Source organism: Mirounga angustirostris, unplaced genomic scaffold (genome assembly GCF_029215605.1).
Source record: "Mirounga angustirostris isolate CCGP_5_RB_7025 unplaced genomic scaffold, mMirAng1.0.hap1 SCAF_5, whole genome shotgun sequence".
In the NCBI taxonomy this organism is placed as follows: domain Eukaryota; kingdom Metazoa; phylum Chordata; class Mammalia; order Carnivora; family Phocidae; genus Mirounga; species Mirounga angustirostris.
Genome location: NW_026991713.1, coordinates 139976795 through 140004484, shown reverse-complemented (window position 1 = coordinate 140004484; position 27690 = coordinate 139976795). Strand labels below are relative to the sequence as shown.

Below are 27690 nucleotides of genomic sequence, written 5' to 3'. Positions count from 1 at the left end.
CCATTTTTAAAGGCTATATAATATCTCGCCCTATGAATATACCGTATTTCCCCTCTGGACCCTTGGGCGTTTCAGGCTTTTCATTTCTTTTTTTTTTTTTTTAAGATTTTATTTATTTATTTGACAGAGAGAGACACAGCAAGAGAGGGAACACAAGCAGGGGAAGTGGGAGAGGGAGAAGCAGGCTCCCCGCTGAGCAGGGAGCCCGATGCGGGGCTCGATCCCAGGACTCTAGGATCATGACCTGAGCCGAAGGCAGGCGCTTAACGACTGAGCCACCCAGGTGCCCCTGGGCTTTTCATTTCTATTATTAAAAAAGAAAAGGAAAGGGGCGCCTGGGTGGCTCAGTTGTTAAGTGTCTGCCTTCGGCTCAGGTCATGATCCTGGGGTCCTGGGATCGAGCCCTGCATCAGGCTCCCTGCTCCACCGGAAGCCTGCTTCTCCCTCTCCCACTCCCCCTCCTTGCGTTCCCTCTCTAGCTGTCTCTCTCTGTCAAATAAATCTTAAAAAAAAAAAAGAAAAGAAAAGAGAAAGAGAAAAAGAAAAAGAAGCCTTGACTGTCTTCAGTTGTGTCCCCTATTATTCCCCAGGAAAGACCCCTACATAATTTCTAAGGCTCTGGAGAGCACATGCTGTGGACTCCCTTCCTGCACGACTCACTCCTGGCACTCCTAGCACCAAGCATCACCAGATTTCCTGTCATGCACTTACAGGTGAACGTTCCATCCCCAAAGTTAAACATCTTTCCGTCTATTTTTCATTAGAACCCCCCTCTCTGAGGACTCTGTGTGTGGCCCTGGCCAACGGACTTCAAATGAGGAAAATCCTCCTAAAAATGATACGACCACCAAGCTGTCCTCACTTACCCAGGGATCTGGTCATTGCTGGACCCAAATCAAATCACTGCCAGCCCCGGGGACTGAGAGAGCTGCGAGTGTGAAGGTGCCCAGGACCTCGGGCTCCCACGGGAGACCCCGGTCAGACCAGTGCAGCAGCTTCTGCAGGGAGACGAGGGACCTGTGCTCAGGGACACACGTCCTCCCTGTCCAAGCTGCAGCCGTAAGGAAACCAGACCCAGCTCCTGACATCTTCCTGCCAACATGAGACCCAGGAAGGACAAGACCACCCTGTGAGAGGTCACCATGTTCCTGAGTCACTCAAGGCTGTGCACAGCGTTTCAAGTCTGAATAACATCTCTAAGCTCACTAGCCATCCTCGCAGACCTGATTACCAGGTACTCGCCCTACCTTGGCTCCTGGGAAGGTGCAGACCGGCAATGACCCAGCTTGCGACCCCAGAAACTACTATATGGGAGTGCAGGCCCGTCTCCGTCACAGCACTGCTACCGATCCCGATCCAGAGCACTTTGTTCTGACCCACTCCGGTGGCTTCCTGGGCTCAAAGACGTGTGTTTATCACCTGGCCAAGATCTCTGTCCAGGGTCCACATGAACTCACGTGCCCAGACATGTCTGTACTCTTGACACTTCTCAAAATCGGTGAAGTCCCTGCCTGCTCCCAGGATTCAGGCCTCCTGCCATTCTCTGTTCTTGCTCAGAGATGTTGGCCTCCTGACACCAGGCCCTCTGCACTCCTTCTTGGTTAGACCCCTCTTGTCCTTCCCTCCTTCCTCACAACCCTGAAGCCCTATCTTTCTGAGCACCGCCCACCCATCCTGCACAAACCGCGCCCCCCGCTTATGTGTTCCAGACAAAGGGCCAAAGCTTGTCCGGTCGTGTCCTTGGGTCCCTGCCACACCCACTGGTGCCAGGTTTACTTGGCCACCTCTGTCTTCCTGTCCCTCTCCCACCCTCCAAAGGATGCACACCCAAAGTCGACAAGGCACTCAATACTCCAGTCTTGGCAGAATAGAACCGCACGCTGCGGACATGAGACTTCGCTGGTCATTACCAGGCCTATAAGAGCACAACCGTAACTAACAACCTCCTTACACCTAATGCTCGCTTGTATTTACTCTCATTCCCAAAGGATTTAAGGAGCCCATGTCCTCCCACTCGAAGGGTGACCCCATACACCCAGTCTTCCCAGTCTCCCACTCTCAGCCTCCTTCCCCTGAATGCCCAGGGCAGCAAACCCAGCCCCGTGGGCCACCTTGCTCCAAACCAGGGCACTGGACATGGAGACCTTACCCCACTTCCTCCATATGGCAGATGGCAACACCCTGACCCATGTGGCCCCAGACCCCACAACACCCACACCAGGTGCTGCCCACTCCCCAGGCCTGGCTACAACTCCACCCTCTGCCTTCCGCTCCTCCTCCTCACTGGCCACGGGTCCCAGACCAGGTACAATTCAGGTACAACAGGAGGGGAAGTACCCGAAAAAACACTTCCCACCTACTTCCTTGGCTCCCTTTTGGGGTCTCCTTCCTGAAACACATTTCTGTTGACTTCATCAACCAAGCCACACTTGCTGATGGGAACATGACACAGCAATGTCACAGTGACAGCGCACCCTGCAAGAGAGGTCAGCCCTGCAACGCCATGTGCCGGCTACTGAGGCAGATATTCTCTGACCTGCCTGAGCTTACGGAAACTGCTCAAGGCTGGGGGAAAAATTTAAAATTTTAAATATTCTACCTACTTTAGGACAACTTAGGCAAGGCCATGCCAGCTCAAATGACCAACCGGCCTAATTAACTTCATCTGAAGCAGATACAGAAGTCTGCGCCTCCCGGCCTGCCACCCCGTCAAGCTGGGCTAAGCTGATCTTTACGCGGCACACATAGCAGATGAGTGCCTCTGGCAAAGGGGGAGCTAGGAATCCCAGCCCTGCACAGATAGGTGTATGTGTGGCACTCTGTGACCTGCTGGAAACTTCTCTGGAAACTGGTGGTTTGCTGCCCTGGTTAGCAGCTGACCCCGGGAGCTGTCAGGGCTCTGTTCTACTGGTCTCGGCCAGGAGGGAGGCAGGCAGGGCTGGAGCAGCTCAGTGAAGGGAGAACAAATGGGCCTCAGTGACTGTCCCAGGCCCCAGAGCAGAGGGAGGAGGCAGCCCCAGTATCGGGGAGGGTCTGTGATGAGAAGAGGGTCATCCCTGCCAGTCAGCACCAGGTGCCCAGCAGCCATACTCTGCCTAACAAAGCCTGGAGAGAAGCGTCAACCAGGAACTCAGTGACCAGCTGCCCAGGGGAAGGGGGTCGGGCAGCCAGTGCCTAGGGAGACAACGGGCGCCAGGCCCTGCACTGCCTACGGCAGCTACACTCTCTTGTCTGAGCCTCAGCTTCTCATCTGCCAAATGGGACAATGATGGTGCCTCCGTCACAGGATGGCAGAGACGCCTAGATGATGGAAAGAGAACTGGGGGAGCCCAGCACTGTGACCATGCTGGGCACACATCATACCCCAGGCCAACATCCCTCTTTGGAACCTGGCATCTGACAGAAAGGCAAATCCCAGTAAATTGCCCAGAAAAATGGGCAGAGTCCAGACACAAGCACCAACCACACACAGAGGAAGAAAAGGGACGACGAAGGACGACCCAGCAACCAACACCAGGTTTCTGTCAACACAGAGACACTGCACACAGGCTGCTCGTTCATTTAGGACACACAGCAGTTAATGCCTCCTGGGCATACATCTCACACCAACACCAGGGATAAAACAGCGGATGAGACACCAGAGACCCATCCTGACTCAGGAAAACAGCATGGTGGCGCATCTAGAGATGCAGTCTCTCCTTGGGTTTGCACTAAGGATAGAAACCAACTTCCAGCCAGGTGAGAAGAGATGTTCAGAACTGTCCAGTGAAGGGTCGCCTGGGTGGCTCAGTCGTTAAGCGTCTGCCTTCGGCTCAGGTCGTGATCCCGGGGTCCTGGGATCAAGCCCCGCATTGGGCTCCCTGCTCAGCGGGAAGCCTGCTTCTCCCTCTCCCACTCCCCCTGCTTGTGCTCCCTCTCTCGCTGTGTCTATGTCAAATAAATAAATCTTAAAAAAAAAGAACTGTCCAGTGAAAAACCATGGAGCTGGGGGACATGATGAGCTCCAGCCTAGCCATCGGGTTGCTGAAGTGGGCTGCTCCTCCCTGGGCAGAGCAGGCTTTGTTTGGTCCCATACACACCAACAGCCAGCAGGCCCCAGATACTCACAGCATACCTCATGCTCGCCTGGCTTTGTCCACACCCGTCACCAACACTGCGCTCCTCCTACCTTCCCCGCCCCCCAGGCCCTGGGCTCAAAGTACACTCAGCAGCTCCCACCAACACTGACCCCAGATGAGCAGACATGGAGATGGATTCACATCCACTCTTGAGTCTCCCAGGACACAGGCATATCAACCCCAGTGTATCTTCCTGCCGGTCCCCAACCCTCAATGTGAAGGTTTGTGGGAGCCAAGGTGCAGAGCATGTAACTGCCCTGAATGTTCACTGGCCTCAGAAAAGTGGGACCAGGCCTGTGCACCGCGGAAGGACAGTCCCTGGGCTCCCAGTGCCCCAGAGCAGAGTCAGACCTGCGGGTTTACTCAGGACTATAAGCTGCTCACAAAACACCTGCGCCTCATTCCTGCCAACTTTCACAACCAAGCCTCCTTGACACTTAGGCTCTGGAGTGTAACTTCCCTGAGGATGGCCCGGGCAGAACCTCTATGCAAAGTGTTCTGCTGTCTCCCCAACAGAACAGAGGCCTCCTCTAAAACCACTGCTGTGTGTTCAGAAAAGAGGAAACTCAAGCCTCCCGAAAGGAAGGTTTCCAGCTCTACAGGGACCTATGAACCACAAACCAAGAGCCTGCTGCAGGCTCCCATGGGTGTGGGCACACAGTCACATAAGGCTGTCACTGCTTCAGGTGTCAGCACTAGAAAAGGCCGTTTCAATGACTCACGTGTTTGCAGAGCTGGGAAGAATGATGTGCACTCATGTACCTGTCTGAAGAACGAGCTAGACAAGACTTCGATGCAGGTAAGTAATCAGGTTGGCCCAAGGAAAGGAGTTTGATTACACGTCCTTCACCAAGTGGGGATTTCCCTGCCATGGGTCATCTGCTCCTGGTGAGAGGAACCACGCAAGTTTAGGCAGAAAACAAGCCTGGAAATGTGCTAAGCACTTTTAACAATGAAGAGAGAAAAGAAATACATGTATATCCTTTTAAGAGAATCGGAAATTTAAAAATTCCTGGAAGGTATTAACTCTTACAAAGAACAAATTCACGTGATGGGGAACCATGAGAACCAGCTGCTCCAGAGCTTCCAAAACCCTCAAGGGTCTCCCTTAGGAAGGCTTCAGAGCAGAAGCAATTGCTCTCCCCTCTGCCCACTTCCCCAGGGACACAGCACTGGCCACCAGGGTCAGTGAGCTGAGCCCTGACCACACACAGCCGCCCCTCGTGCTGCACGCTTCGTAACCTCAAGGATCCTAGACACAGGCCAGCACTTTGCCTTTTCCACTTGATGCTGGGGTGATGGCAGGGACCTGTGAGTGCTCCTTTCCTCACCACTTCCGGCAGATGGCCCTCACCCTAGACCAGGCTCACTGTGAGTCTCCGACAACTGCACTGTCGCAGGCAGGTCACCATGTTTTACTTAATATTGACCCTAGTTCAGTCAATGTGTCCTAGGAACTGTGGCAGCCACCACGACCCAACAGAGAGCACAGGAGGTGGGTCCCATCTCTCCAACCAGCGGCTCTGTGTTCCCTGAGAGCTCGCCGCACCCGACTGGAGTCCCTGACGGTGAGGCCGAGCTGATCCTCAGAAGCATGTATGAACGTTCCAGGAAAACACCGCTGCCCCAGACGAGCCCTAGCCTTCTCACGCTCTTCTCAACATGCATCACCAGCCTCCCGGGAGTGGGGCTCCAGGAAGCAATGCTACCACTGGAAAAGCAACTCAACCACTCACTAAGTCAGGAAGGACACCTCTGACAGTCACTGCCAAGCGTCTACTGAGGTGGCAGTAACCAATGAAAGGGCCTGCTGAGGCCCCAATGGAGGCTCTCCCTCACCTAAAAACAAATCCAGGGCCCCCCCTTTCTTGCCCTTCGAGCCATCTCCTCTAAGGTGGGGCTGAGAGCACATGCTTTAGGAGGTGGCACCGTGCAAATCCAGCACAGCTAACTACAGCTGAAGCTGGTCCAGCAGGAAGGGCATCTAGCCAGTGCAGGTGATCCAACAACCTTGACAAGTCCTAAAATGAAAGGGTCATGTCCACACACTGTCAGCTGCCTATAGGCAACAACCTAGCCAACAACAAATGCTCAGAGCAGTCAGACAGGACTGACAAGAGTCCAAGAAACAAAGTAACAAAGGGTGTGGCGAACAAAGACCTGAAGAAGTAAAATCAGAAAAAGGCCCTTACAAAGACTGGATGTTGACATGCTATCAGCAGATTTCCTGGTACCCCTCAAAAAAACCTCCATGTGGCCTGGAACAGGGCCCCCACCACAGAGGAGGTTCTGACCACAATGATCCCCTGGGCACGTTAGCTGCTTTTTTTCCTACATGAAAGATGTAAATTGATGGAAGCTGGGACGAGCGCTGGGGATGTGTATTACCTGTGTACTTGAACAACGCAACCAGAAATTGAGGGGTGGGCATCTCCTTCCAGCACAAGGTGCCGGTTCCCTGAGCACTGAGTAACAACTGTCTCACAGGGTCAGCCTGCCTTTGAGGAACCCCATCTGCACACACATTCCACAGGGTCACAGGAAAACCCTAGCCATACCTGGCACCCCTGTCCCAGCTTCTCCACCTGGACTGCACAGAACCCCGGTGGCGGTGGGACCCCCACCGCTGGACGCTCCCCCTCAGGTACCTCCATCCGGTCTCCGGAACATACCTACTTTCACGCACCCTCTGGGGCGCTGTCACTCCGGGGCTGGGATGGCGCGTGCCCACAGCCACCACGCTGCTCTGCTCTGATGGACCCAGGGGCCCACTGCAAAGCCATTCGCCTCGCTGAAGGCCTCCATCTGACCTGGCCAGGGCCAAGCATACTGCGAGCTCTGGATCCAGCTGCTCCCCGCCCCCCACCCCGGGGCTCGGGCCTTCGCCGGAGGACACAGGCCTGAGAAAGAAAACACATCGCGAGCTGCCGCAGGCCTGCTCGCTGCACGGAGGGCCGCCCGCGCCACGGCCTTACCGTTGCTGTAGGCGTACGGGGACTCGGCCGCGCCGTCCTGCAGGCTCTCCAGGATCTCGCCCTTGCCCACGTCGCTGTCGCCCACCAGCAGGAACTTGAGCAGGTAGTCGTAGCTCTTGACCGGGCTGCCCTGCGTCCCCATCCTCACGCGCGCGCAAGCCGCGCCCGCATGCCCACGGCGCTGGCCGCGGGAGCAGGGCGGGGAGGAGGCCTCGGACCGACCTGCGGGCCCGGGGCGCGGGTGAGCGGGGGCGGCCGGCGAGGCCCGGGCTGGCGGCGAGGGCCAGGTCCCGCCCGCGCCGGCCGTCCGCCCGCCCGCGCCGTCCGCCCGCACCTGCGCCACCACCCGTCGCCGCCGCCGCCGCCACCCGCCTTACCTCAGCACCGCCGCCGCCGCCCCGCCGCTTCCCGCACAGCGCCGCGCAGCCCCGCCGCCCCGCCCCCGGCCCGAGCGCCGCCATTGGCTGCCCCCGCCCGCCCAGGCCCATTGGCCGGAGCGTACGTCCGTCACGACCGCCCGCCCCCCCCACCGTTTCCCACACTCCACCGTTAAGCCTCCGGTCGCCCCGCCTACACGCCGTCGCCATTGGTCACCCACCGCCTCTTTCCCGTGGCCATTGGTCCGTACGCACATCCGTCACGACTGCCCGCCCCCACCGCGCCCCACTCAGCTTTGGGGAAGATTCTGGCCCAGAGCCACTGGTCCGCCCGCACGTCGATCACGGCCCCTCTCAGCCCACCCCACTCGCCCCGTGCTTCCCGCCCCTTTCCCTACACGCTCACCAATCAGGAGCTTGGGGCTTCAGGTTGTTTGCATACGCCCCCTCCCGCGGGCGGGAGCAGGATGGTGACGGTCCCGGGCTGAGGTGACACGGCTGTGTCCCGGAGAACGAAAGCCCCTAGCAAGGTGCAGCCGCTGCTCCCGCAGACACCCCCGCGAGGGTGGCGAGGCCCCCTGGAACTGCGCTCCCGGGAGCCGCCCTCCCCGCGGTGGGGCGGGGACTGGGCGTGGCGGGCCGAGGCTGGCCAATCAGCGCTCGGAGAGGCCCGGGGAGGCGGGACTTCCGCTTCGGCGGGGGCGGGGCCGCCGGGGCGACGCTCAGAGCTATCCCGGGAGCGGGCGGGAGTGGGCGGCTGCCTGGGCCATGGGCCCCTAGCTTACGGCGCCTGGTCGCCCAGGCCCAATGTTCTCGAACCTCGGCTGCGCCCTGGGCGCCTGCTCTTGGACGCCAGGGCGGATGGCTGCAAGGGCTCTACCCCCAGGGGCTCGTGGCCGGAGCCACGCGGCCCCCCGGGTCCGAGCAGGTCAGGCGGGGTAGGGGTCCCGTCAGGGGCAGGGCGTGGGACTCCAGGAGGAGGTGACTCCGCAGTTGTTTACAGGATGAATGGGCAAAGAAGTATGAAGGACCTGGGAACGCGTGTGAAGACGCACTTCCACTCTGCAAAATGGGAAATCGAAATAATACCCTTTCCACCCATCTGATCGGCAGCATCGCTGCGGGCCAGCCCGCGGGAACAGCCCTCTCGGAGCGCGGTGGTCCAGGCTGGTAATTCAGCCCGGTCCAATGGTAAGGAGCTGTTGGATCAGCCGGGTTCGTGCAGCCCTATACGGACGCGAGACGAGAAGAACGCAGATGACAGCATGCTTTATCCAGGATGATTTCAGTATTTACGCTTCTAAAAATTCATTTTACTGAAGGTTTTAGGTATAGAGAAACGATGAGCGCATAGGAAGAGGTCTGGACGTATGCTCAGCGGACGGACAGCGTCATTTGCTCTGGGGTTGGGGATCAAGAGTGACTTTCTCCTCATTGATAACATTTGTTTATGAGAACATATATATGACACCTAATAGCGGGTGACTCAAAAAGTTAGGTATAAAAATACCATACAGTGCAGTCGTTCAGCTTCTAGAGAAAAGAAAATTCACATCCACACAAACTCTTGTACCGGACTCTTCATGGCAGCACTATCCGCAGTGGCCAAAAGGTGGAAACAACCCAGACATCCATCAGCAGATCAATGGGTGAACAAAATGTAGCCTAGCCACACAATGGACGTATTCATCCATAAAAAGGAATAAAGTACTGATCTGTGCCGCATTCCAATTATAGGAAATGCCCAGAACAGGCAAATCCATAAAGCAGATTAGTGGTCACCAGGGCCCCAGGGAAGGGGGAAATGGTGAGTGACTGCTTATTGGGTACAGGGTTTCTTTTTGGGGTGATGTGAAGCTCGTGATAGTCATACTACTTGGTAAAGTTACTAAAAATCATTGAATTGGCAACTCTTTCTGCCCACGGGTCCTGTCCCCGTGTTATAATAAAAGCACCTTTTTTCACTGTAAAACAAAAATCACTGAATTGTGCACACAAAATGGATGAATATGCCTCAATAAAGCTGTTAATCGGGGCACCTGAGTGGCTCAGTCGGTTAAGCGTCTGCCTTCGGCTCAGGTTGTGGTCCCAGGGTCCTGGCATCGAACCCCGCATCGGGCTCCCTGCTCATCTGGGAGCCTGCTTCTCCCTCTCCCACTCCCCCTGCTTGTGCTCTCTCTGATAAATAAATAAAATATTTTTTAAAAATAAAAATAAAGCTGTTAAGAATAATAAAGAATTAGTTGTCAAACAGCCCTTACCAGACCAGGTAGGGCTGTCTACAAAGCAGACCTGTGCAGAGGGAGCATGTCACCATGATGACCATGACCCACTGTGCCGCACTGAGGACAGCCCGGCTAGCATGTCTTCTCAGCAGGTAAGGAACCAGTTGCAAGAACTTTCTTCCCAAGGGGTCACTGAACCTGGGCCATAGCTCCAGCAGCAGGTGGCTTTCAGACAGCAGACCCTAGCAGGAGTGGCCCCACACGGACTGACCCCACCCCCAAGCTGCAGACAGCCTTTACTGGGAAGTGAGCCCATGTGCACACTGCCGGTTCATTTTGGCCTGGTGCCTGGGGAGCTTCCTGATGACCTGGTCCCTCTGCTGGGTGAGCAGCACCTGGGCCTTCCTCACCTGCCTTCAGGGAGCGGCTCTCCTCTTGTCCTCCAGGGCAGCATAGAGCCGGGACACAGGAGAACAGAGGCTGGCCGGGGATGGGCAGGGCCTCTTGGCTCATTCATAATCCACAGAGGAGCCCTGACGGCCCTGCTTGTACATTTGCTTAGGCCATGTCCTCCCCCGGGACAATGACCATTCCCCGGATGCTGGGTTACAGCACATGCACGTCCAGCATTTACAGAAAGGCACATCCACCCACAACACAGATGTTACAGAAACAGCCAGGGGGCAGGGTCTTGTTGGGAGGCGGGGGGCCCAATCCCCAGAGGGGCCAGAGACTGAGTACTGACGGGCACAGAACAAGGGGGCTGGCAGCTCACACTTGGCTTCCACCTGCCCCCCCCCCCCCGCCCCCACGCCTCAACCCTGCAGGTCAGGGAAGGTCCTCAGGGGTGATGGGGCTGGACCTCTCCTGCAGAGCTCACTGTAGCCTCTGTCCCAGCACCGCCTACTCCCTGCTCTGAAGGACCAAGACCCTTGTCCAGGGACCGGAAGCACTGTGAGGTTAATAATTTCCTTCTTGGTTTCTGAGGCTGCCTGGGGGTTCCCTGGGGTGAAGGAGTGACAGGTGAGAAGCTATTATCATCCCCTTTCCAGAGAACTTAAATTAAAAGCGTCCTTCACCCCTCTCAGGACTTCCCCTGAAGGGACTCCAACGGCTTTAGGCCCCACTGCCGGCTCTCCCATCATCCAGGACAAAGAGAGGAATTGGGCTCAGCACCTATGTTTTCTGACTGAGCCTTTCCCAACACAGCCTGTGCAGCAGGTGCGACCATCACTACTTTGTAGGTTGGGGGCCTGTGCAGGGGTGTGATCCTGGGGGCAGAGTGGGCTTCTGGTCCTCCGTTGGGTCCCTGCACTGCTCACATCCCCTCGGGCCTCTCCCCTCCCTGACTCAAACCAGAGAGGCACCAAGGAAGCCACAGGGTCTGGGGCAGCAGGGCCAGTCCAGGGGATGGGGGTGGCCCGAGGGGTGCCACTCCCTGGTATCCAGGAGGCCTTGTGGACAGAGGAGCCGGCCTTCCACAAAGAGGCATGCCCTTCTGCAAAGCCATTCTGAGACCCAGTAAGTGCCAGGCCCGGTCCTAGGGTCTGAGGAAGGGACAGGACTGCATCCCTGCCACTGAGGGACCTCGGGCTAACAATGAAGCAGCCCAGAACAGCCCCCTGCTTGCAAGTCCTGGGCTAGCCCTGCTGAGGTGCCCACATATTAGATGGTCAAGGGTAATTCTGGGTACCCCTGGCCCACAAGACCCAGGAAGTGTCTAGTAAAGAACCGCCCCCGCCAGTCTCCCCTGCAGCTGCCACACTGGGTTGGCTCTGGGCAAGGATGGAAGCCAGGCCTCCAGACCCGGCTCCTGTCCAGGCAGGGAGCAGGGGAACAAAGGAAGTAGTCTGAAGTGGTCTTTGCCCTCCCTTCCACGATACCCACTGCCCTCTATGCTGGACCCCAAGCCCTGCTCTCCAAGAAGGGTCCGGGGTTTACCCCTTAGGGCAAACAGACCTTGGCCCCAAAGCTCTGTGCCCAAGCTCTCTGGGAGCACCCATGAAAGTTTCAGTTACCTGGCGCCAAGCTCAAAACTGGTGCCAGGGAGAGGCCCGTTCCCATGAAACCCCACAAGTGGAGGAACCCAGAAACCTCTCTGTGTGCGTCCAGCAAGAACCAAGGGTGGATGCTGCAGCTAGTGGACCAGAGCATGGGGAATGGCAGACATTCACACGGTCGCAAATACCTCTGTATAAATTACTTATTAAAGGGTTAGTGGCTTTGCAGAGGAGAACCTGGTGATCAAGTGGACATCACCAGGATAGACAAATAGACACTGTGTGCCTCTCAAGGTGACGCCCTAGAAAGGACACAGCAGTGGCATTTACGTGTTCTTTGTGCCAAGAGCACACGTGCTGAATCTCTTGGTGAGAATCATCAGATGAGCCCCACAGAGGGACATCCTACCGAGTGACTGGCTGTATCTTCCACGCCCATGTCGTGAGAGGCTGGCACCAGGCTGTGGCCAGGACAGGCCACCTGCCGAGAGGCTGCCGCAGAGCTCATTGGGGCACCCGGCAAGGGGGCCCACCCACACTACCCCAATTCCCCTCACTGTGCCGTGACTGCTCAGTCCGTCCTTCAGAACAGAACATGTTAGGGGTAGAATCAGGGGCAACTGATGATCAGACGGTTCAGGAAAAAGTAGAGCAGAAATATAAAAAAGCAGGGCGCCTGGGTGGCTCAGTTGGTCAAGCGACTGCCTTCGGCTCAGGTCATGATCCTGGAGTCCCGGGATCGAGTCCCGCATCGGGCTCCCTGCTCGGCGGGGAGTCTGCTTCTCCCTCTGACCCTCCTCCCTCTCATGCTCTGTCTCTCATTCTCTCTCTCTCAAATAAATAAATAAAATCTTAAAAAAAAAAAAAAAGAAATATAAAAAAGCAAATGTGGCAAAATGTGACCAAAGGGGAATGTGGGTCAGGGCGCTGAACAGTACAGTGTGCGGTTTCCGTGCATCTGAAACACGTCAAAGTAGGAAGCTTTCATTCACGGGGTGGGGGGGTGGCAGGGAGCGCACTGTGGGGCTCAGACCTGCCTGCTGTGTGGCCTTCAACTAGTCACCATCCCTCTCTGAGCTCATCTCCTGTGATGGGCGGGAGGCTGCTCTCTTCCAGCAACCCTGAGAACCTGAGTGGGAAGTGGCTGAAACTGAAAAGGAAACGTCCACTTCTTGGGGCGACCTGAGGTCCGGCCTCAGGGCTCTGCCCGGGTCAGCGTGGCAGAGGCGGTCAGAGACCTGGGCTGGGGACAAGAGAGCCCACCGATTAAGGCTGTTCCCGGGAGGGTGGGAGCGGCATCCCTCGGTGGCAGCAAGTGGCTGGAGTAACCGGCGCTGCCCTCAGGAGAGGAAGAGGCAACCCAGCACAGAGGGTGACAGTTGCCACACGAGGCCTGTGACGTGGCCACCACCGCCCAGTGGGCTGGCCAGAGCCCCAAGCAGAGAGGTGGCATCTGCTGACTGGGGAGGCAGCCCCAGAAAGACAGGTGGTGGAGGCCGCTCTCAGCAGGCTCCAGGGGCCTGGGGGCAGGTGTGGGCACACTCTCCTCGGGGGCTTCTGGGCCTCTGCGGGGTCCCTGCACTGCTCGCATCCCCTCGGGCCTCTCCCCGCCTGCCTCAGACCAGAGAGGCACCAAGGAAGCCACAGGGGCCCTGCAGGGCTCCCCTTTAGTGGAGGCTGACCTCTCCGGATTGCAGCCCTTCCCTACAAAGCCAGGATGCCAGGCACACAGGTGCCCACCCAAGGGTCCTAGAGCTGCAGGAGGGGGAAAGCCAGTCAGGCGGGGCCTCTGCCCTGCGTGGAGCCAACAGGTTTCAGGCGACATACTCACCAGAGCCAGGGCAGCTCCCTCCTGCCCCAGGGAGGACTGCGTCCCTGCCCTCGGCCCTGTCCCCCATACCAGGGCAAGGCCAAAACCAGACAGCAAGTGGCCCTGGGTCCATCCGCCCATGCCAGGACACCTTCAAGGCATCAGACCTGCAGCGAGTCCTGCTTCAGGGGATGGGGTGCCCCCCAGCTTGGCATCAAACAAGAAACAGGGGTCAAACACCTCAGGACAAACAATGGGGGCCAGCTGCCCCATGACCCCAGGAGAAAGGGAACCTCACCGCACCCCCACCAAAGTTCGGATGAAGGTGGGGGGCCTCCTCAGGCCTACCGCCCATGTAGCGATGGGAAGGCAGAGGGGCGCACTCCTAACAGGTGGGAGGTTTTATTGTCACAGCAGAAAAAGGCAGAGCTAGGACCTGTTCCCCGAGACGCTGGGCTGGTGGGACCTTGCCCACGGGCTCCCCACTGTGGCCTGCAGCCAAGGAGTGCAGGCTACAGCACAAACGTGTCCCACTCCAAGATGGCAAAACACACACGATGCCACCTGCATGTGCGGGCTTCCTCCCCCTGGGGATGCTGGGGCTCACACCCACAGTCAGATTCCACGCCGGCCAGCAGGCAGACGCAACCTGAATGCTAGGACCCCCCCCACACACTGGGGGCCACAAACGTGTCTGCCCAGCAGCTGTCTGCTTCTGTGGGAAGCCAGTGAGGGAGATGGAAGATTTGGCCAAGGGGCCTGTTCCTGCATGGGCGCGGGGCAGGGACAGGGTGGCAAGGTGAATGGGTGCTCGGTCTTCAGCAAGGCAGTTCCGGGCACCCCGTGTGGCCTGGCTTCACACAGGGAGACCCAAAGGCCCGTGGGCAGCTCCTCGTGCAAAGCAATCTCTCCAGGGGGCGCCACGCAAACCCTGTGTGACCCAGGCTAAGGGTGCGTCCGCCCGGCTTCCCGGACGGCCCTGGTTCACCGGGGCTGCTGGCTTGGGCGAGGGACACAGAAGTGCAACCCCCTCAAGCAAGGAGATGCTTGGGGTCAGCCTCAAGAACGTTGAGTGTGTCCTGGAGGGGTCCCTCCACGCCATGACAGGGTGGGGCCACTGGGAGCACCAGGGAGACCTGCCAGTTCACCTCACGGGGAGCAGGCATGGTGGACAGAGGCGGGGGCTCTGGGTGCGATAGGAGGGGGGTTGGTGGGCACTGGGTGGCCAATGCCATCACCAGAGGTCAGGAGGCGGGTCCCAAGGCAGACACAGCCAGTGATAGAGCAGAGGCCTGTGGGCCTGGCTGGCTGCCTTTGTGCCCTGCTGCTCGGCACCCCACCACCTCAGAGCCAGCAGGAGATGCACAGGCCTCGGACAACTGGGGGCAGAGAAGGCAAAGATCAGGGACGCGTGCTGTCCTGATCGTCCACACCCTGGCAGGAAAGAGGGCAGACTGTGGCCGCACGGTGGTACTGGGCAGGCCAGCGACCAGGCCCCTCAGTCCTGCTTGTCCCCTCTCTGCCTCCAGGGGTAGATGAGCTCTCCGAAGAACAGCTTGCGGCACAGGGAGCCCCAGGAGTGCGTGGGGTGGCAGCCATAGCTGGGGAGGCGGTAGGTGTGCACCACACGACCATAGGGCAGGGGGTTTATCTGGAAGCACAAGGGCAGCGCTCAGCCAGCACGTGGCCCCCAGCTCCCTGAGGCTCAAGCTTGCCAGTCCAAGTGGCCCCTCACTGGGGGTCCCTGGGCTGTCCGCTGCGGGGCAGCACCCACTCTGTCCAGACGGGCCCTCCCTGTGCTCCCCAGGGGCAGGGTGAGCAGCTCTGGAGGGAGCACTCGGACCGAGGTCAGCCGTGCTCTTCTCTGGACAGGCTGCAGGGAGGCGGGGCAGGCTGCAGGGAGGCAAGGCAGGCCAGCCTGGAGGGGCGCCGACCCCTCGCCTGCAGGACTCCCCCCCCCCCCCGGAGCCTCCCAGTCAGGGCCCGGGAATATCCCGCACCCTTGAGAAAACCGTGCAGGGACCCAGCTGCCTCAGCATCTGACCTCTCCCTGAGACATGGCCCTCAGGCCAACCCCACCAGCCCCCAGCAAGTCACCCAGCAACCTGCCCGCTCAGGCAGCACAGGCCAGAGGGACCATTTCAGAGAAAGAGCGCATCCTGAGGCCTTCGCCAAGTCCGTGCTCTTCCTCCTGGAAACAAGAGCCCATGGGGCTCAGAGCAGGAGCCCGGGCTGGTGGAAGGCATCAGGCACAGCCCAGGGGATCCCATCCAGGCACCTGCTGAGGGAGGTTCCAGGCAGAGGGGGTCACGGTGCCCAGAGGTCTTGGGGGTGAGGGAGCCTCCCCTTGCGGCCCCACCTGTCAGCTCTGCTGCGCCCGTGCAACCCTCCCCCAGGGCAGCAGCCGCAGAATATGTGCAACATCATGGCGGGGGGCGGGGGGTCTGCCCAGGGGCACCGAGTGAGAGATGTGCAGAGGCCTCACCTGCATCAGGAGGCGGAGGGGCCTGCCAGCCTCGTGCTCCAGGACTCGGAACTTCACACCAGCTGCAAGGACAGCAAGGTGCCTGTGAGGCACACGGCCCTCGGCAGACAGCCTCCTGGGCCTCCTGCCCCGTATGCCCGCAGTGGCAGGCCTGGGCACAGGGGCTGTGGTGGCAAAGGCCCCTTCCTGTCCGAGCGGCACTCAGAAGGCTGTGGGTGGTCCGGGCCGCACACCGGGCTCACCTCCCCACACGCCTCCCCCAACCTCCCCGTCCGCCTCCCCTCCGCCGGCTGCCTGGCCAGTATCAAAGCCTCTGCACAACTTCACTGAAAGACAGAAGCTGCATGTCTGGGAGGCGGGGCAGGGTCAGCTGGGCTTCAGGGCCTCAGGCTGCGCTGCTTTCCAAATGGGACGTGGCTTCTCCCACAGAGTGGACAGGGTCCTTGGTGGGATGTGGCTGCCATGCTGGCATCTAAACGTCTTCCAAATTCTGTATGAGCGGTGACTTGGGAACCCACTGTGCCCCTGGCCTGTGGTTTGGGCTCCCCAGCCTGGGAATTTCCAAGGCAGAAAGTTCTTGAAAAGAGAAGCAGGAGCTAATTATCAATTGATGAAGAGGCCCCAAGGCAAACTCGGTGAAAACAAGAGGAGGCGGCAGTATCTGTGGACTTTTATGTGAAGTTAAAACAACTCTGCTCTGACCACAAGCTGCGGGCTGGGGGAGGGAAGATGCTGGGTCTCAGGCTCCTAGCCTGCCTGGTCCTGGCACTCTGAAGTATGGACACAGGCTGGGGTCCCCGGCATGGGCCACCTGGGGGTCTGCAGGGGAGGTGGCCTGGAAAGAGAATCTAAGGGCACCAGGAAGGCAGACTAGGTCCAAAGTGCACGGAGCATGCAGGTTCAAGTTCTCTGGCCCTCCAGAGGCTGGAAGCAATTGCTGGGAGCTTTGGTGTCGGGGCTGAGCTGCAAACAGCATGCAGGGCCTCCTGGGCATGCTGCTCAGCACAGGGGCCGGTGGAATAGCCGCTGGATGGGGGCTGTACCAAGAATGCCCCATGCTCCCTGATGTGTTCAAAACCCCTCAACGGGGATGGGCCAACTCACAATGCTGTGACCAGTTAGGTCAGCCTCCCCCAGCCTCCCCTCAGGAGCATGTGACCTACCTAGCGGTTGGTGTCAGCATGAAAACAGGGGCAGCCACCTGTAGAGGGGGACGGCCAGGGGCAGCTAGGAGGGGGGTGCTGTCCCACGCACCGTGGTCTGCGGTCACACAGATCTGGCTAGCCCAGCACCCTTCAGCCTGGCCTGTCCTCTCCAAGGTTGAGGGGCACCAGCGGGCACACAGTCCCACACGAGCTCAGAGGGATGCTTCTCTGAGCCACGTTCAGGTACCACCTACGCTACTGCAGACAGATGTCAGGGCAAATGTTCATGCTCGTCACAGAAGAAGGTGACAAAGAGGAAGGGCTGCCTCTGTCGCCTCTGAGCCCTCCAGCTCACCGCAGGCAGCTGGCCCAGTGGACATCAGGGGTCTCGGCTGCCCCCACCACCCGCGCGCCCTGCACACCACTGCTTCTGCAGGGCCCGTGGGTGCACCCCGCACACAGACCTACCCGCAAGCCTGTAGGGCCGGCAGAGCCGGAGGCCAAGCGAGTACAGCGGCAGGGAGTTGATGAGGTCCACGAGCAGATGCATCAGGCCCTGCACAGCCACCACCAGGAGCCGGAGCTGCAGCAACAGACGGCACTCAGAGCTGCACCAGGGCCGTGACTGCAGCAGCCCAGGGGTCCTGGCCGCAACGAAGGGTGAGCAGGGGCTCCAGACCCCTGGGGAGGACATGGATCGCATCCTGAGGAGGGCACAGCTCCCACCCTGATCCTGAGGCCCAGCTATGAGGAGGCAGGGAAGCAGTGGGCAGGGGCAGCTGACCCCAGGGGAACATGCTACTGGCCCCTCGGCTGGGGCCAGCTGGGTGTCCCTCCCCTGGGCCCTCCGTGCACCCAGCTGTGTCCCAGAGCGGTGGCAGGCACCCCCCGGGGTAGGACCCCTGCCCACTCCAGGGCCCAGCACACAGTGCCCCGAGAGTCTGGAATAGCCACGGCCTCCCCGGGGTAGGGGTGGATGGCTTGCCCACAGCTGCCTGGCTGGCAGGCAGGGCAGGCAGGGATCACTCCAAGCACTGTGGGCAAGGCTCAGCGGCCAGGTCAGCCAGCAGCCTCTCGGCTCACCAGGGTGAACACCAGGTAGTACAGGGCCGTGGTGGGCAGGAGGAAGACCAGAATGGTGAAGAGCAAAGTCCCAATGAACAGCTGCAGGGAGAAAGAACACCACCGTCAGCATCAGCAAGAACCCCACGCCAGGGACGGCCCCAGTGGCACAAGCCACACCTCCGTGGCCCATCCCCACCAAACCCACCCTACAACGGAGCAGAAATGGGATGCCTGCAGACAGGACACCTGGGCTTCCGAGACAGCCCAGAAAAACCCGCTCATGACAGCTTTCTCCAGTACGGGGCGGGATGTGTCCGCGTGCCATCCAGACTCGGTGACACGTGGGGAGACAGAACCAGCCAACAAGGCGTAAGCACATACACCAAAGGCGGGAGGACAAGCATGCTGTGCAGGGCAGCATACAGGGTCCACCTGGTCAGACCAGGTGTGAGCCGGCTCCTGTGCGTAGGTCATGTCCGTGCCCCACCGTCCAGGAGCTCCCTGGGGCCCAGCACCCTCCTCATAGCAGGGTCCGCCTCCCACCTGGGGCAAGGTCCTGCACTGTGGGAGGGCTCCACGTGCACCTTGCCCCCCGCAGAGCAGTGCCCCAGGCTCCACGCTGACCCCCCCGCAGGGGAGCTGCCCCAACACGTGCCGCGCAGCCGCACTGGCCAGGCTCATGTAGAGAGGGACCAGGTTGATGGGAGCGTGGAGGCTCCCCCTGCACCTTGCCCAGCCTCCCCCTGCACCCTGCCCGGTACCTGGTCCAGGTCGTAGGAGCAGGAGTCCACTCGCTGGCGCAGAACATTCCACTTCTTCCCCCGGAACAGACGCCAAAGCGAGGACAGGCCGCAGATCTTCAGACAGTACAGCCTGCGGGGCACGGGCAGCATCAGGGCGGGGCGCCATGCCCCCCCGGCGGCCACCCGTGGCCCTCAGGGCTTGGAGGCCACCATGGGCCAGCCTGCACGAGTGGGGCGCCCACACCCACCTGGCCCCGTAGACGTAGAAGCAGTAGATGTGGAAGGTGAGCAGAGCAATGATGTCAGACAGGATGGACAGGGCGACCGTCAGGCCCAGGCAGGCTGAGAGGCCCACGTGCCACAGGATGCGCTCGATGAAGGGGGACATGAGGTGGATGTAGCCTGGGGGGATGGGGGTTGGCTCTGAGGGGGGCACCCAGGGAGGTCCTGCCCTCCCCCCCAATTTCTCACTGAGGAGGGGCGCCTGAGGTTTCTGGAAACTGAGGGATGGACTTCACTGCTGGCCGTCCCTGGGCCGAGCAGCCAGCCCAGCAGAGCAGGGCTACACACACATACCTGGGACAGCAAGAGGACAGAAAAGCAGGGACGGAGGGGACGGGGCCTGGCCTGGCCCCACCCCCTGCACTGGGGGGGGATTGGGGGGGCTCCCTGGGGCCAGATGGAGCCGGCACTCACTGATCCACAGGTGCAGGTGGTAGAGGAAGAAGCGGCCCAGCACCTGGTCCAGCGCCCGGTTCATCTTCAGCCCAGCAGGCGCACCCATCAGCCACTGCAGCAGATGCTGGAGCTCCTCAGCCACATGCTATAGAGACACAGGAGGAACATGAAGTCCGTAAACTGGGCCCCAGCACAGCCAACCCATCTGGGCAGGAAGAAGGTAGTCTGGGTCCCTCTCTCCAAGTGTCTCCTAATGTGATGGGCACACGAGGTTTCCCACACTTGTCTGGCCAAGGAAGCCCTCTTCACAGATGCTCGGGGACCTGGGGCTGAGAGGCTAACAGTGTGCCCCTGGCCCTCAGGCCACGGAGGCCCTGATGGGCATCAGCTTTCTTCCATCTCAATCCTCACGCCACTGGACCCACAGGAGAGCTCAGCCCCATGTGCCCAGAGGTGGGACAGAGCCCAGCTCACCATGAACCTTGGGGGAGCTGATGGGTCTACCCAGTGCCCCTCTGCTGAGGACCCCACCCCACCACCTGGCAGCACGGCACCATAGACGCCTGGGCCTGAGCTGGGTGGGCGACCCCAGGTGACCCTGAGGGTGTCGCGCCCATCAGGGGCCCAGGTAGCAGGTGGGAAGGACAGATGAGGTTCTGAGCCATGAACAATGTCCAGTGAGGGCCAGAGATGGCACGGGGATGCTCACCGGCAAGCTGGGAAGCTGAGCAGCATCCTGGCCGACCAGGGAGGAAGGCCAATGTCTGGGCACTGGGCCGGTCCCAGGGCACAGGCCCCGAGGACCCTCAGCCTCATCAGCAATGCTGCAGCCATGGCCATGACAGCCCTGCCCCACAGTCAGAGGCCTGCCTTGCCCCCCAGCCCCGCTGCCCACCATGTGGGCCTGTGAAGGCCTCAGCTGAGTCTGGGGCAGCGAGAAAAGGAACAGAGCATTCTTTATAAATAGAGCTTATCTAATATTTAAAGGATAAGAGCTGGGCGGCAGGAAGAGGCTTTCATTTTTAAATTAAATATTTATATTTCTGCGCAGTTCTGCAAAAGGGAGATCGAAGATGAAGCTGGCCAAAAGGCAGAGCATGGGTGAGCAAGGTACAGCAGCGAAGCCCCCGTCCTGGCTTCCAGGCCCTCCCTCCTCCTTCCTCCTGGACCAGGTCTCCCCAAGAAGCTATAGGGGCTCTCGGCCTGTGAGGGCCCCTGTTCACGAGCAGGCCGAGGGCACGGCTGCAGCTGGACAGGGATGGGAGTGCCAGAGGCTGCACGCACAAGGACCACCCCGCCAGGCCTCAGCCCCTCGACCACACTGGGGCCAGGAGGCCACTGGCAGAGGCCTGGGGGAGGCCCACATGGCCAGAGGGACTGTTCCAAGCAGGAAGACAAGCTCCCAACAGGAATGACAGGGCCTATGGCTCTGAGGAAAGGAGGCAGAGAAGAGCAACAGGGCGGAAACTGGGAGAAGTGGAAACTGCTGGTACTCAGCATGGGAACCCCGAATCAGCAGTGGGAGAGGCCTGACCGCAGCTGGACACAGACAGCCCTGGATACACGGAAGGTTTCTATGGTACTTGCTGTGCAGAGGGCCAAGCCCAGAGCCAGCTGCCTCAAAGCCAGGAGCCAGGGACCCTGGGCCTAGTGGGGGGGGAGGGGCCTCCCCCGAAAAGCCTCAACCACAAGGTGGCCCCAGGCATGACCACCTTCAGGAAAGGAAGGTAGAGGCCAGGAGCTGAGATGTGACCCAGTGGGGGCAGGTGGGCATCCGGTGAGCCAAGTATGTGCAGCCCTGGGGACCGGTCTGGGGTCAGGGACCAGGGCGGCTCCTCTAGCCCAACAGAGGCAAAGAGTCATGTGGCTCTGGCCAGCTGAGGGGCTTCTGCTACTCCCAGGCAGGGCCCCACTCCCACCCCTGGGACACAGGTGTTCCAGTAACTCACATCAGCCACAGGGACGAGGGCCTCCGCCAGTGGCCCAATGCGGTCCTTCCCACGAAGCCACGACAGCAGCGCAAGGCCAAGGGCCACATCGAGAAGCACAGAGACAAGCACGTTGGCCTTCCTGGAAGGAGGGGGCCAATGGGAGTGGGTGGTGAGTGGGGCCTGGCCGGAGGGGGTCAGCATGGGTGGGCCTGGTGCAAAGAAGTGGGGGGGACGCGCGACTGGCCACTATGAAGGAGACCCAGGCAGGGCTGCACCTCATCAGCTGGGTGGGGTTCTCGGCCTTCTGGGTGCTGAAGATGAGCGTGAGCTGCTCCAGCCGGTGCCTGAGCTGCTCGCACACAGAGAGCTTACTCCAGACAAGGGACAGGGGCCACAGCTTGAACAGCCTGTGAAGGAGCCAAGAGGTGGCCGTTCGGGCGGTGCAGCGGTCCTCCTGCCTGCCGGGGAGTGGGGGCCCCTCAGCTGGCACCAACACCCCTCACCGGGCCCACGTCAAGACGCTGGAGGCCCTGAACACGATAGCCACACTCCCGAGCTCAGCAGGACAGGGACACTGTGGGGGCGCACAGGCAGGCAGCCCGGTGGGGGTCACGGTGTGCTCGTGGCTGTTAATTGGGAACCCGACCTCCTCACAAAGCAGTGACTCGAGTCACACCCAAAGCCAAGTGCCAAGGCTTCACCCCAGGAGTAGAGAGAACGTGCTGTCCTGCCAACCAGCGCCTTGCCCTGCTGAATGGGTGACCCTCATCAAGGGTCTGCAGGCCGGCCAGGCTGCCCCATGAGACTCGTGTCTCGCAAGGCAAAGGAAGCACTGAGGTACTTCTGCAGGGATTCCAACACTGAGAGGAGATGTTTGCAAGTAAAGGTAAAGAAAGGGCCCTATTGTCTCTCGGCTCCATGTCCATCCAGAGCCTTGTTGCCGCCAGCAGGAGCCTGCAGGGCTTGTGCTAAGCGCAGGGCCGCCACTAGCCAGGCGCTCGGACCCTCAGGAGGAAGGAGGAAGTCTTCAAGCGGTTCTGAGCCAGCTCCAGGAATGAGTCACGTTTAGCACAGCCATCCTGAACTCCAGTCAAGTGGAAGGCACTGTCTGCACTGAGCACCCTCCCCCCGCCGTCTGCACAGCAGGGTCCCCGAGGCTCAGACCAGCCCAGGGCAGCCAGGGCCCCAACAGCATCCCTGGGGCTGCCCTAGGGGGCCAGGGGCTTCACTTCTGCACAGTGACAGCGATGCCTCACGTAACTGCCACTGTGCTCTCCCCACGGCTCTAGCCTGACGGGCTGATCGGGATCTGCGGCACACGAGCGTCGTTAACCTTTCTTGAGTCCTTTGAAAGGTGATAAAAGCCCAGGACCATCTCTCTCCCAAACTGCACCTTGGCTGACACACACTTTCCTGTAATTCAATCCAGGGGATTGTGAAGATCCAAAACCCACCCTTTGTGTCAAGAGCCCCTGCAGCCCTCAACCCAAGGCACTGTCCACACGGAGCTGCCAAGGCGCTCTGCCAAGTCAGGCCAGAGTGCTCGGCAGCCCTCGGTCAGCAGGTGAGGCCAGTCCCCAAACCCGACAGCCAGAACCCTGGGACCTAAGTAGGGGGCGCCATCGGGGAGCTGGCTTCTCAGAGGGAGGGACCCCTGGAGCCAGAACACCCAGGGCCCCCAAGGGCTACACCCCTCGGCCAGGCCTACAGCCAGGAGTATTCCAGGGGACTGTACAGACAAGCCAAGGCTGGGGACCACCACCCCAACCCACGTCCATCAGGGAGCGGACACTGCCCCCACCAGGGCCAGGGAAGCAGGTGGGACCTGCGTGCCTTCCTTCAGGAGGACAACTCCCAGGCACCAGGCCACGCAAATACCAGCCATCAGTCGGCAACAACCTGCGTGTGTTCACGGTCTTGCTCGCCTTGCAGGAGACTGAGCCACCTGAAGTCCACCCTGAACGGCTACCCAGTGGGTCCCACGCCAGTGCTGAGGCTGCCAAGGGAGACTGCTCTGCCCAGGGAGCAACCACCACCCAGACGTCCTCGGAGATAAGAGGGGAGGGGACAGGAGATGAGAGCGGGAGGCCTCAGCAGGGCCTGTCTGGGCCTCCAGGCCTCTGCCCACAGTGGGGGCTAGGGCTCAGCGGCCGGACTTCCTCCCCGCCACCCCCTGGCCCCAGGGGCACGTACCGGCAGGCGCTGGCGGCCGAGACGAGTGACAACAGGCAGGCCAGCAGCACGCAGACGGGCCCTGAGGCACGCTTTGCCAGCTCGGCAAGGATGCTGGCCTCCACGCCCTCCGACTGCCAGTGGCTCAAGCGCACAGGGCCGTCGTCGAAGCGGTCGCTTCGGAAGAGCGCCTCACTGCGCGCCACCGTGTCAAAGACAGCGGCCAAGCCCCCGGCACTGGGCGCGGCATCACCGGCCTGGCGGTCGGGCAGGGCTGCGGGTGGGTGCAGCTGCGACAGCAGCACCTTGCGCTGGTCGTAGAAGACGAGCATGACCTGGTCCTCATAGGGGGCGCCGCGGCGGGGAGGTACCTGCCGGCGGGTGGCCTTGCAGCTCCACAACTTGCTGCCTGGCTCCCGGCACAGCTGTAGCCAAGGCTCGTGGGAGAAGATGGTGCCCAGGCCCTCCAGGAAGTGGCCCAGGCTCTCCTCAGCCCCCTGCCGGCGGTGGCACCAGGTGCCCAGCACGGCCAACCCCACGCGGCCGGCCTGATGCACCTGGGCCAGGAGCTCCTTCACCTGGAGGGGGATGAAGGGAAAGTGCACCACAGCCAGGACCACGGCGCTGCTCTGCTCCGGCACCCACCGTCCCACCAGCAGGCCGCTGTCGGCCGAGGCGCAGCACGTGGGGAAGAAGGCCTTGAGCACCATGCTGGGCACGCTGGAAGAGAGGGGACAGGCTCAGTCTGGGGCGGCCCCAGGGTGGCCGGCAGCACCACAGATGGCCCTGAGGACACACACACACACACACACATGGCCACAGGGCCCATGTCACATGGGCATGGCCCCTACTCCCATCCCAAGCCGGCCAACGCTTGCCCCCATTTCAGAGACAAGCAGGTAGAATAGGGGACGTGCCATGATCTCCGGAACCACTCACGATGGTGTGTGGGGCTGAACGTGAGGGCTTTGTTTTTGTTTTCAAGGAAACTGATGAGTTTCTTATGTGTAGCACATGGAAAAATGTACAATCTCATTAACAATTAAAGTAATGCACATTAAAATCTAATGAACCTTGATTTACTCACTAAGCTAGCGAGAATAAAGATGAAAATGTAAATGGATTACTGCTGGGCTGAGAGAAACCAGATGCAGGCACACGGCTGGTGGCTGTGGGCACTGGTGCAGGGGCCCCAGAACATACCGGGGGACGTGCCTGTGCCCTAAGCCTACCCCCTGTCTGGTGAGCCCCCAGAGGAGCCTCGGGGCTCTCATGGGGCTTTGGCAGCTACTCTGACCCACCAGCCTATGGCTGTGCCCACCCACCATTTCGGGGCTGAGTTCCCAGCAGGGGACTGACTCTCTTGTCACAGTTGAGCTAGGCAGCTGTCTAAACGTGGGGGGCCTGGAGGATGACAAGCTCCCCACTGTCTTCTCTCAGGCTGAGGGCTGTAAGCCTTCCTGGCCTCTAACCAGCAAGACCGGCCCCAAGTAGCATGACCCCCGAATTCTGTGGTACCCTGAGCCTTGCCTTGCCCAGAGGTAAGTTCACTGGGGATGCAGGTTTCTCAGCAAGCACTGAGCCCCTCCCAGATGGTGGGCAGCAGGCCCTCATCCAGCAGAGCCCTGAGGGCTTCACCTTGGAGCATGCTCTTTCTCAGACACTGACTCTCCCCACCTTGTTGTCACAAAGGACCCAGCAGCCACCCTGAGCTAAGATCCCCAAGCTGGAGCCCACACCCGAGGGAGGGACACAGGCCTTGGACGGAGCCCAGGTCTCCAGGCCCCACCGCTCGCCAGGCCCTTGGGACATACATGTTGGGATGGTGGGACGTGTCATCCATTTGCTATCAGCTGGGGGGCTCTGGGAGGGGCCTTACACAGACACAAATGCCCAGGGCTTAAGAGGTCACTGGTGCAGTAGCTCGCCCTCCCTGCAGGGAGGCCAGACTGGGGCCGGGAGGTAGAGGCCTCTCCCGGCAATTGCGCAAGTGGGTTCCAGCTGAAAAGGGTCCTCTGAGCTGAACAGCCACACTCCCGAATGTCTCTCCTCACCAAGTGACTGGTGCCGGCAGGGGAAAGCCCAGAGCCCAGCAGCAGCCCCGGGCCAAATCCCCGTGGCCATCACCAGGGGCCCACTTCTCTTCCTGACCTTCCTGATGGGGCAATGTGAGATGGACAGAGCAGTTCTGCCTGCAAGGGACCTGTGGCTTCAGGCTTGCTGACCATGGTGGGGGGCCGGGCATCACACTAAGCCAGCTCAGCCAAACAGCACTATCACACCCCGCTTGGGGACTCCTTGCACAGGATCTAAGGAAAACGACCCATGGCTACTGTCGGAAAAGAAAAACAATTGGCCTAATAGTGAACAGATGCTCTGGGGGAAGCTGCATCTGTCGGAGCAATGGGGTTTTCACTTCGGGAAAATTCATTGAGTTATACTCATATGGTTTGTGCATTTTCTTTGTGTGGGTTATGCTTCATCTACAAAGTTTGCCTAAAAAAGAAGAAGAAAAAGAAGCAGCTCCTTATGTCTAAGGAAGAAGGGCAGAGGGCAGAAGTTGCTGTTCTTATCCGTGGGGTAGCTAGAGAGAACAAACCACGGGCCCAACTCCCATCCCCACCCCCACCTCAGCCTCTGGGAGTGAGGAACACAAAGAAACCTGCTCAGATCAGACGCCCAGAAAAAGAAGAGCAGGCAATCAATAGCGGAGGTGCAGACGGGGGAGGGGGCAGGAACTTGGGCAAGGAGCACATCTTTAAAGACCAGGATCCAAAACAAGGGCCCAGGCCTGGGAAAGCCTCGTCTGTCAGGGGGAACACAGAGCTCCCTTCCCAGGTGGGTCAGGCAGCCAGGTCTCTGGGGCAGGGACAGCCCTGGTCTCAACACCTGAGGTCATCAGTGTGCCTTATGAGGGAAGCTGTACTTCTCTCCTCTGCGTGAACTGACTGTGGGGAAGAGCCCAGTCATGGCTGGCCAGGGACAGCTCCACGGCTGACCCCCGCCTCTGGAAGCTACTCCAGAGCTCCCAGAAACTCCTTTTTACCCCATGTTGTTTGTTTTTGTCTGGCGTTGGGTAAACAGTGCTTTCTCCCCGTCATCTCAGAAGAATGGCTGTGAACCTACAACCCCCAACCCGGGGCTCGAACCCACCACCCCGAGATCAAGCGTGCACGCTCCCCCCGACGGAGCCGGCCAGGCACCCCTACCGTTGTTTTGTGCCCTATGTACTGCGGTCCCTCCTGGGCCCTGAACGCCCTTCCCCAGGGTCCACCGCGGGGGCCGGCTGGGGATGTCACTGGGACACGGCGGCACCGCCGGCAGACCACCCACCCGGGCCCGCCCCCGGAGCCCTGCTGCCTCAGGCCCGCCCCTTGACCTGCAGCGCCCCTATTTCACAGAAGAGGAAACAGAGGCTCCAGACGCGGGGCGTGGCGGGGGGCGCTGTGCCGCGCCGGCCCTGGAAGGAGCCTCGGGGCCCCTTCCGCCGCCTGGCCCGCGCCCGGCGCCCGGTCCCGCCCGGCCGGGGGAGTCGGGGGGGGGGCACAGTCCGGGGGCCGGGGCGGGAGGGGCGGCGCCCCAAGGTCACAGCGCACGGACGCCGGCCCACTCCCCCCGAATGCTCACCGTCTGCTCCCCAGGGATGGAGTGGGGGACCGCGTGGGGCGGACCTGGGCGGACGACAGCGCTCGCCGCCCCCAGCCCCGCCGCGGCCGCGCCGCGGGACACGAGCCCCATTTCCGCCGGCTCCCAGCGTTGCCGCGCGACGGTCCGGCCCCCAAAGGCGCCCGAGCTGCGCGCGGACCCCGCTCGAGCGTTCCGCGCGCGCAACGTTCCAGTCCCGGGAGTCTGCGTGCGCAGCGTCCTTGTCCCCCAGCAGCGTCCTTGCCCCCCCTTAGTGTCCTTGTTCCCCCCCCCAGCGTCCTTGTCCCCCAGCAGCATCCTTGTCCCCCAGTGTCCTTGTCC

General features: G+C 60.4%; 2 protein-coding genes across 7 annotated transcripts in view; both read right to left on the bottom strand.

Moving 5' to 3' along the window:
* The window catches only part of RAB40C (RAB40C, member RAS oncogene family), a 36938-nt gene extending 22194 nt beyond the window's left edge, over window positions 1-14744 (bottom strand). For 3 of the 4 annotated variants that reach the window (XM_064592250.1, XM_054507405.2, XM_064592249.1), the window contains exons 1-2: window positions 7471-7545; window positions 7094-7315 (exon numbers count right to left, since the gene is read on the bottom strand). In XM_064592250.1, the coding sequence (XP_064448320.1) occupies window positions 7094-7235 (142 nt within the window). In that variant the 5' untranslated portion in view covers window positions 7236-7315; window positions 7471-7545. Of the gene's footprint in view, window positions 1-7093; window positions 7316-7470; window positions 7546-7876 lie in introns of those variants that run through there. The other variant, XM_054507404.2, reaches the window with a different exon arrangement.
* Window positions 14745-14831: 87 nt separating this feature from the next.
* On the bottom strand, window positions 14832-27504 carry PIGQ (phosphatidylinositol glycan anchor biosynthesis class Q). 3 transcript variants are annotated; one of them, XM_045874578.3, is made up of 11 exons: window positions 27352-27504; window positions 23746-24444; window positions 21828-21959; window positions 21571-21691; window positions 19640-19766; window positions 19192-19345; window positions 18962-19073; window positions 18219-18299; window positions 17604-17718; window positions 15991-16052; window positions 14832-15156 (listed from the first exon to the last, which is right to left on the bottom strand). In XM_045874578.3, the coding sequence occupies exons 2-11, from the start codon at window positions 24432-24434 to the stop codon at window positions 15004-15006; spliced, it is 1746 nt and encodes a 581-aa protein (XP_045730534.1). In that variant the 5' UTR covers window positions 24435-24444; window positions 27352-27504; the 3' UTR covers window positions 14832-15003. The 3 variants fall into 3 exon arrangements, with proteins under 3 accessions (XP_045730534.1, XP_045730535.1, XP_045730536.1); XM_045874579.3 differs by lacking the exon at window positions 21828-21959; XM_045874580.3 differs by lacking the exons at window positions 14832-15156; window positions 15991-16052 and adding an exon at window positions 16319-17191.
* Window positions 27505-27690: the final 186 nt, after the last annotated feature.

Bases quoted from the DNA above. Each gene is read 5' to 3' on its own strand.
- PIGQ (XM_045874578.3), bottom strand. From the start codon at position 24,434: ATGGTGCTCAAGGCCTTCTTCCCCACGTGCTGCGCCTCGGCCGACAGC. The intron at 19,767-21,570 runs GTGAGTTACTGG...GTGTCTCTATAG, and splicing joins CCCTCGTCCCTGTGGCTGAT to CATGTGGCTGAGGAGCTCCA. The intron at 15,157-15,990 runs GTGAGGCCTCTG...TTGTGCTTCCAG, and splicing joins CCCTCCGCCTCCTGATGCAG to ATAAACCCCCTGCCCTATGG.